The 9789-nt window shown below is 43.4% G+C and overlaps 2 protein-coding genes across 2 annotated transcripts; both read right to left on the reverse strand.

The window, feature by feature from the left end:
• Positions 1 to 839: 839 nt before the first annotated feature.
• On the reverse strand, positions 840 to 5063 carry LOC311351743 (uncharacterized protein; the record flags this gene model as incomplete). Its single annotated transcript, XM_084471893.1, has 6 exons — positions 840 to 1187; positions 2689 to 2848; positions 3221 to 3441; positions 3649 to 3801; positions 3941 to 4018; positions 4955 to 5063. The coding sequence occupies 6 exons, from the start codon at positions 5061 to 5063 to the stop codon at positions 1057 to 1059; spliced, it is 852 nt and encodes a 283-aa protein (XP_084328019.1). The 3' UTR covers positions 840 to 1056.
• Positions 5064 to 6306: 1243 nt separating this feature from the next.
• On the reverse strand, positions 6307 to 9375 carry LOC311352016 (uncharacterized protein; the record flags this gene model as incomplete). Its single annotated transcript, XM_084472186.1, has 2 exons — positions 8605 to 9375; positions 6307 to 8314 (listed from the first exon to the last, which is right to left on the reverse strand). The coding sequence occupies exons 1-2, from the start codon at positions 8700 to 8702 to the stop codon at positions 6307 to 6309; spliced, it is 2106 nt and encodes a 701-aa protein (XP_084328312.1). The 5' UTR covers positions 8703 to 9375.
• Between the last annotated feature and the right edge of the window lie 414 nt (positions 9376 to 9789).

A 9789-nucleotide genomic window follows, 5' to 3' on the forward strand; every position in this document is an offset into this window, starting at 1 on the left:
ATATGACTACATGATTAATGACTACATGTTTAATATGACTACATGATTAATGACTACATGATTAATATGACTACATGTCTAATATGACTACATGATTAATATGACTACATGATTAATATGACTACATGTCTAATATGACTACATGATTAATATGACTAAATGATTAATATGACTACATGATTAATATGACTACATGTATAATATGACTACATGATTAATGACTACATGTTTAATATGACTACATGTTTAATATGACTACATGATTAATATGACTACATGATTAATACGACTACATGATTAATATGAGTACATGTTAATATGACTACATGATTAATATGACTACATGTTAATATGACTACATGTTAATATGACTACATGATTAATATGACTACATGTTAATATGCCCACACAGCAAAAGCACTCCGCGACGGATCCGCCGCGGAGGTATTGCGGCTTCCGGAACGGACCCGCAAAATGGACCCGTATCGGCGTCCACTTGCCCTCAGTGACGGATCCGCTACGAAGGCGGATCGCGGACCCGCAGTGGCTCCGCGCCGCATCCGCTTGGGACCCGCAAATGTATACATACATAGGCCTACATCCGCCGCGGACCCGCAACGGACTCCTGGCTCATCTGGCCCGGGTCCGTTTTGGACCCGTTTATCTTATTTTCAAAATCCCTTCTTGCTGTAGGATAAAATAGGATAAACTAAACTATAGGATAAAACTAAAAACTATCACTAGAATTGGCTATTACAGCAATATAGGCCTAAGCTTAAATATGCATTCCTTCTATTTTTAACCTAACAATATTGTCAATAAACAACAAAAAACAGAAACAGAAATTAATATGTTTTATTCAACGTAAAACAATAAACATCTACATAAAACGTAGAACAAAAAAGTGGCATTTAGTGCAGGGGCGGAGCCAGAGGGACCTGATTGGCCACCCTAGGTGCCAACAACAACCCCCCCCCCCCTCAACAATTTTTGACATGAACTGCCTGCTCTGTGGTGTGGGTCTACTGCACACATATAAGGAATGACGCCCCTGATTTAGTGACAGACAGCCGGCGGGACACGTCTCCTCGCCGCCCGATCCGCCGCCAGGTTGAACCACCTGATCGCGTGCTTGCCTATCTCCGCGTCCGTGGCTGCCCGTGTGACCGTGTTTTTCCTTACAGCACCTGTAATCAAACAGACATATTTTATGTAATAGGTTTTTACTAACTTTTCGGGGCACCGCGGCGGCCGGAGCGGAGCTCCCGGGCGCGGTGCACGGCAGCCGGTCCCAGCGGTCGCGGTCCCCCGGCGGCCGTGCCCTGGCCGAGCTCCCGCGGTGCGCACTCCCGCGGGTACGGCGATTGAATACAGAAAGAAGAGCCGCCTCGGGGCACCGCGGCTGCCGGAGCTGAGCTGAGCTCCGCCACGCCCCGCGGCCGCCGTGCATCGCGGCTACAGTGCACAGGCCACCGTATCGTATTCAATCCCCGTGCCCGCGCGAGTGCACCGCCGGAGTCCGGGAGCTCGGCCGGTGCACGGCGACCGGGACACCGAAAGATGCGGTGCCCGAGGCAGCTCTTCTTTCTGTATTCAATCAACCGGAAACCCACAAGGAGCCCAGTGGTTCTCTCTCGCGCTCTCGCTCGCTCTCTCTCCTTCGCACACATGGTCCATAGATATGTTGTCTATGATGATGTCTATGATATATGTCTATGACTGTCAGTATTTATAAAACGGGTGGCTTAAATCAAGCGATCTGATTGGTTCCCAACTGTTGTATATTGAGCGTATACACACAGCTATGACGCCCGTTCAGTTTACAGAGTTCAGTATCACTCCGCGCCTAACTTGAACTGTTGTTATATATAAAAGCAATAGCATCGTTCACTGAAGCCTAAAAACATGTTGATTGCTGGAGAGGGTGGAAATGTTGTAAAGCAATAGGCACACGGTGAGTGAACTCGATAGTAGGCTAAATTGCCGGCGAACCGAGGTACCTCTAGCCTTCTCTCTGAAGGACGCTACAGTGTGTTGCATAGCAACCGCCGTACACTTTGCAGGCAGCCAGGAGGGACTACTTTTTTTGTATTATAAAAAAATGCTTTTTGCAAAATTGAGGGTGTCTATGACTTTCATTTCGCCATACTTACGTAACCGTTTTATAAAAGCAATAGATCACTTCAGTCAGTGGTATACGGTCATACCACAGCCTGTCGTGATCTATTGCTTAAATATATCTATGCCCATGGTCAACGCCAGCGACAAACTGAAGGAATCAAAAGTAGGAAGTCTCACAGCAGAGTGCATGTCAGAAAGGTAAGATTTTTGTTATTATCATTATTGCGCTGATAGTTAACAGGAATATTTTCAATAGCCTATTGTCCCTACTAAGTAAGACCTGACCGTGTCAGGTTTTCACTGACGCGCTATAGCTATTGCATTGTGTTAAACATAACATCACTCATAGGCCTACCTGATTGAAAATCTGCGTATCAGGGAGTCATGATCATACTTTGTTTGATTTCGATAAAAAGGCATTAAACGTCCAAAAAAAGTATATGGTATAGTAGCCTACAGTCTAAAAAAGCCTGGCTAGGTCATATTGGTATGATGGTTGCTACGATATTTAAGGCTGCCCCAACATTTACTAACTATTGACTTTGAACGTAAATTTTAAATACTTACTGAAAAGCAAGGTCTTTGTTGCCATCTTACTAAAGGGCTTCTTGTTGTTAACACCCTTCCAGTTTATCTGGTGAGACACCTCATCGGTGAAGAGCCTGCCCAGGATGTTCCATGTCACCCTCTTCAAATCATGGCCTCCAATGGTGGCCAAAGAAGAAATCTAAAAGGCAAAGACATCTTTTTTAAATAGACAGCAAGGTAAACATTTCTAAGCTTAAGTTGCATTTAAAATGTTTTTGTTCCAGTTGAAAGTGTCCAGAAATGTAGAAAAACAGCTTATACGTTTAAAAAATCTTGTTCTCTTGGGTTATTTCTTTTCTAAACATGTACTTGGCTCACACCCTCATGGACCTGTGCCACCTTTACACACAATGTCAAACCAGGGAGATTGTCACTCACTGACAGAATCTTACCACTGGGAAAAGGCAGTTCAGGACAGGCCTGTTCAGGGCTGCTTCAATATAATATTTGCAATAATCATGAACAATCAATAATCCTAATGGCACCATTCATATTAAGTAAGAAAACTCACCACTCTCTGTCGAGCTGTGTCATTTGACGAATCCTTTAAAAATGATTCAAAGGCCTCCACAGCCTCCAAATCCTCCAAGGGAAACTGGACATTGTCTGGCATTTGTATGTCTTGCCCCGGGGTGCTGTTCAGCCTGCTGCAAAGGAAGTTCACCTTTGCAACAAGCTGGTCTTGCTGCTGTTTGATGGTTTCCAGCAGGCTAAGGATGTGGACTTCAGTTGCTGTTGACAAACATGAAATATAGCTAAAATGTAGTGTATAAAATATATCACGTTTCAGTGCTTATCCTCATTACTCACAATACTGACATTAGTTATTGATAAAGTTTGAAGAAAATATGTGAGAGTTAGGGTTAGGATTAGGGTCAGAATTTCTTCCAAAATCTGTAGCATAGAATGACCCTCCAGTATTTGTCAGTTATTGCTTACCAGAGCAGGGAATGGGCTCATTTATTCTTCCCCCTCGCCATGTTGGTCTATAGGCCAAGGTAGAAGGAGAAGAGCCTGTAGAAGGCTCCTCTGATTGCCGCAGGTTCAGGGTTGATGCCGGGGGTGGAGGGAGATGAGGAGGGACTGCCGTTCCTGGCCCGTAGTGAGGAGGATGTCATGCGGTGTGCGAGAGGGGGAAAGAATTGTATTAAATGGCAGTCATCTGTTAATCATCACTGATAATACACATGGGACCGTTCTATTCACTGATATTTCAGAGATCAGTCCTTACCGTGAATAACTCTCTGCATGTTAAATGCGGGTGCAGGGAGATTTGGCAAAGGTTGCGGTCCTGCCCCATGGTAAGGTGCTAAGGGACAGAAATTGGTATTAAATGGTTAACCATGGTAGGCTGTGAGCTACAGGGCCAAACAATGGCAAACCTCTGGTGCATTCATTTGTATGTTTCAACATTTTGGTATGCACTACCTATTTCAATTCCATTAATGGATTGACAATGTATTTCAATACAATTTGATAATAATGAATGATAAATATTGCATGAATGCAGATATTTTTAACCAACACAGTCTCACCCCTATTCGTCAGATGCTTGACAATTTGCCACGTACCCTAAACGTTGTTTAACAACGTCTAGGGTACCCCCTCTTCGTCGTTCAACGACGGAAAGGGTCATCCGATAGTTTTGACCTCAAATACCGGATTTTGACGGAACGGGATTTTCGCGGACGAGGGCTATTGCAGGCGTGATCGTTGACGGTGGGGGGGTTGAGAAAATCTAAGATGGTAATGCAGATGCAATCTGTTGATTTGAAACAGAGTGACCATTGGCCACTGTATTCAATATTATTTCAGAGATCAGTCTTTACCTAGACTGTTTTTTTCAGGTCGAGGAGACCTGCTGCCTGGCACTCGGCGAGATGTTGGGGGAATGGATGGAGCTGGAGGAATGGATACAAGGAGAGGTGATAATTTTTAGCACTAAGAATGTTAACCATATCTTAATATTAATGTTATGATTTTGTTATTTTTGATGGCAAGAGGTTATGCCTTACTCTGCCAGTGCAATTGGCCATGCAACCCCGGAGATGTCAAATCTCCATCTTCGCTCTCATCAGAGTCTCCAAAGCGATGGCTGTTAAGTAACCATATTATATTATTATTAGGGTTACTGCAATCCCAAAATCGCCAAATATACATACAGTATAGCACAAACATCTCTGGTTTATTTTTGAAATAACCTTCCTATCACTACAAAAACATAAACAAGACAGAACACACTTACACTGGCCTCCTCTGTCTTTTATCTGGAGGCCCACACTCCTGCTCTGCCTCAGACTGTAGGTCAGAGGTGTTGCAGCCGGTCTGATATTGCTCCATAAGCCTACAGGCATCTTTGTAGTTGTCTAAAATCGAATATGTTAAAATTATCATAAAGTTGAAATTAGCTGTAGACCTGCACAGAATGTTAATATTATTACTAAAGATATGTAAACTAGGCACAAAAAGTAAGGAAACTTGTGTTTGGTTGATTTTTTTTCATTGCTGTAACGATACTTTTTAGCAAGAAAACTTATACCGTTGGAAAGCCTGAAGCCTCCCCTTTTAAATGATACCACATTTGTAAGGAACATGCATTTGTGGTATGAGTCAAACAGCATTCTGCCATTGACTCTTATTTTGAGCTTTTGGTACAGGTGATGCCAATCAGGGATAATGGCAGAGTGCTGAGAGTCAGAGTCAGAGAGTCAATGGCAGAGTGCTGTTTGGTACATTTTTCTTGGGCGCAACCTACATACTCAGCACTGCTGCTCATACCACAAATGAAACATTTTAAACAATGCAAGGCAAAGACAATTTTCATAACATAGACAGAATTGGTTAATCCAAGCAGAAGGAGAAGAAACCATGAAATTATCTTTAAACTAGAGTTTTATGAATTGGCATACCACAGGTTCTGACGATCATGATGTCGTATTTTAGCCAGTTTGGCTCACGTGCCTCACAGTTGGCAGCTGCCCTTTTGGCACGTTCGGTGCTTTTGTACTTTGGCCAGTACACTGTCCCGTCATCGCACCACTGATCCGGGACAACAGCAATGTCCCCATTTGAAAACTTTATGAGATGAAAACTCATCCTTAATGTAGAAAGAAAGAAAAGTTATTCGTTATAAAAAAAAGAAAAGAAGAGGTGTGTGTGTGTGTGTGTGTGGGGGGGGGGGGGGCAGGGTGTTGTTTCATAATCTCACAAAAAAATCATTGCTAATAATATAGTGTACTATGCATCTCATATTTTGAAAACAAGAAATTATGGATGTAGTGTATACCTGGAAAAATACCACCTTTTCTGAAATACTTACAGCAAATTTTCATCCAGAGTAATAAAGTAATGGAAGTCATAGTCAGAAGTCAGTAGTCAAACGGTTCAAATTTTTAACTTGAACCGACTGATTGATTGATTGAACCGATTGTTTAAACTGATTGATTGATTGAACCGATTGTTTAAACTGATTGATTGATTGAACCGATTGTTTAAACTGATTGATTGATTGAACCGATTGTTTAAACTGATTGATTGAACTGATTGTTTAAACTGATTGATTGATTGAACTGATTGTTTTTTTTATTCATTGTTTATTTAGTGGAGGAGAGGTATGGCCACGAAACCATCCCTGTACGGCAAGGCTACACATTTCTGTTGCAGCGCTGACACCTCAACCGACTTCAGCTCATCAGATGCATGATTTACAACGAATATGTTTATTCTGTCGGAGTTGAAGGGGTAGGTATAAAATGGCGACTGCTGGGAAAATTCAGTGTAGACAATGAACACACCATTATCATTTTGGATGATGTTTTTGACAAGGCAGACTTTATCCCCCACCAGAAATATATTGTCCCCTGTTGATAATTTTACTGTCCATCGTTCACATCTCATTTCCCCATATTGGCCCTGCACTCTCATCCCAACAACAATTGGCCCCACAAAATGCTCCCTTTTTAGAGTGATGTCTGCATCAACATCCAATTTCATAGATTGGACCTCCGAAAGGCGTCGAACAAGCTGGGCTAGCGGGAACTCAGGTTTTCTTACAAGTTTTTTTATTTTCCCCAGGTAGTTCTCATATGGGAACGCTGAAAAAGAATCCAAACAGCCATGTCGATTCACCTCGTCTGCTAGGTGGACCAAACAGTGGACATTGTAAACTATTTGGTCTGTCCCATACAGCTCACCAAAATGAGCAACAAAAGACTTCAGCAATTGGCCAGCATAGTCTACAAGGCTGTGATGTTGAGGGCTTACCAAGATCGATATGGCCGTTGACAGGAGCAGGAAATTAGAATGCATATTCCGGTCCAAGAATCCCGCCAGCACCACAGGGCCGGTGTAAAGTAAAAACTGCCGGAATTCGGTTGCCTTCCACCGGTCTAACTCTCTAAGTGACCGTGGTCTCCTGGCAAACTCAACTGGAACATTTTGCCTAACAGACTGGAGTTTATGTGACATCCTGTCAACTATCAATGCAGGCAGTCTCACAGTCAAAGGACCCCGGAGCCAGAACTGGAGCATTTTTTTAACAACGCCCAAACACACTAAATGCATGTAATCTAATGGAAACTGTGTTACCATGCCTATCTTGATACTCTGAAATGGATGAGGCCCCTCATGGTGGTGAAGTTCATCAAGCTTTAAGTTGAATGACATGTCCGTTCTAAGGGGGTGCTCTGGTCCAGGGAATGACATGCGGCGATTCTGGTACTTCCCCGGGTGTTGGCACTTATCGCACCCATGGTAAGCATTATGGGCCTTTGTTTTTTTCACAAAGGCCCGTGCAGGGGTGTCACACACTACTGTGTGAAGCTCAATTTTGAGGTTCTTATCACCAAAGCAAAACCCAGCCTCTAGCTCCTGTAATTCAGTCACAAAATCTGATAAGAACTCTGTGGCCGAACTTGGTTTTTTAGGACCACAGTACGCCCCAATCACCACAGGTTCCTTCATAGGGACGGTAACAAGCAATCCAAGGATGGGCCACAGCTGTAAAGTGGAACTTTTAAATAAAGGCAGACCATCTATATTAATCTGCAGCCCCAATGTCATGCCCTCTGTCAGTATTTTGGCGTGTTTATTTAAAGTGGCCCTTAAGGAGGAAAGGATCCCGAAGTGATGGTAGTTCCCCCCAGCCTTCTCTTGAATATCGTAGTGGACTTTTGTTTTGAGAAGGGTCCTACCATCCTTGGGCAGATTGGGATGGGTTATGTTGAGTATGCTCAACAGCGCAGTCAGGGCAACCATTGAAATGCCAAATCTCACTGCCCAGTTGGCAATGTTATCGGAAAGTGATGGGGATGGGACATCAGGTTCAGAATCTGAACCTGTTGTCCCATCCCAATCACAATACACATCATCAAAATCCATGTCCTCTTCACTAAAATATTCATGTGAATCAAATGCATGAGCTGAAGAGGGTGGAGTAGTGTCCTCAGAGAGAACTCTGTCATCTGCCGTCATTGCCGTCATGTCCATCTCAGTCATGTCAGTCATGTCTGTCGTAATTTCAAGAAGCCTTTTTTGGACGTCAACACGTGCCCTTCGTCTTAAGGCGTTTAAGGAGACAGGCAGAGTCTTTCTATTCATTTTTGTTCTAAAAGAGACATTTCAGAAAGACAGGTTGCAATCATGTGTACAATTGATCATTGTTCCTAATGTAATGTTCCTAATCATTGTTCCTAATGTTGTTTTTAAATAAATACATTGTTGAATAGACTTTAGTGGTGTTTCATTGCTATAAACTAGACAAAAATAGAGAAAAAGAGCAACATTTGTGATTTAATAGATTTACTAGATTTACATTGAACATGTATGTGTGAGGCATTTTTCGTGGCCTATCTGCTTGGCCTTGACATGGTATAATACATTTTAATTTTGACTTACTTGATTAATCGAACCCAGCAGAGGAGGCAATGTTCAAAGTTGAAGCTGCAGAACACAAAATAGAAGATGATGGGGACCAAGTTCCATAATGCTACCATAAGAAATCACAAACAGGCGGGAACACCCATTCGTTGTCCAAACTGTGATTAAAATGTTGAAGCTTATAATTTTCATTACAAAGAGGATGGAAAAGGGGCAATAGACACTATGAGACCAAAATCGCCAAAATGCAAACTTAGCTAGAAGCTAGCGCTAAACCATTATCAGGGAGCCTGGGATATGCTTTGATCGAGGTTATTTTTAAACATTAGGCCTATGTTAACGTATGGCATGATAACTCTCAAGCGCAGCGCACACCGGCCGCGCCGCGCAGCGCAGCGCCCCCATATTTCCGACGGACGAGCCCACACCTTGCCGCGCGCGCGGGTGCGCCGCCCTAGCACTGTACACGTCGGTCGACGGAAGAGAGTGGGCGTGTCCGACGCACGAGCGGGCGCGCGGCCGATGTGTGCAAGTTTGAACAGAGTTTTAGTTGATAGAAGAAAGTTTCAAGACGCTACCTGTTAAGAAATAGGCAACGGCATTTTTGCCCTGTGGAAGTAGCCTAATTTAAGAACGGCGAAATATTTATTATATATTTATAATATTTATTTAAACGATACTCTGATATCTACATCATGTAGTCTGTGGTTGTTGTAGGCTATGTGTATTCTTACTTAATATAGGCTTCCCTAATCTCTCTCTCTCTCTCTCTCTCTCTCTCTCTCTCTCTCTCTCTCTCTCTCTCTCTCTCTCTCTCTCTCTCTCGCGCCGCTGAACAGTACGCCCCCCCCCCCCCCCCCTAACGTAGAACCACTCAGTGGCGGTTTTAGCTACGGGCGATATGGGCAGCCGCCCGGGGCGGCATTACAGGGGGCGGCGGCACGAGCAAACGGAAAAAAAAGATCCGCGCATTTTCTATTATCGATCATACTCCCCCCCGTCAACAACTCCGTTAGACCGCGATCGCGCGCCCCCCCCCCCCCGTCAACCATGGCCGAGATGTGTGTCTGTACCTGTTGTGGAAGAGGGAGAGCCCGTCGTTTATGGGTTAATAATATAATCCGGAGGCGCACACCGCTTTGTGCCGTGATATTATATATATCGTATATATTATATTATATGATATAGATATTTATATATTAT

Source organism: Micromesistius poutassou (genome assembly GCF_964030765.1).
Source record: "Micromesistius poutassou genome assembly, chromosome: 8".
Taxonomy (NCBI): Eukaryota; Metazoa; Chordata; class Actinopteri; order Gadiformes; family Gadidae; genus Micromesistius; species Micromesistius poutassou.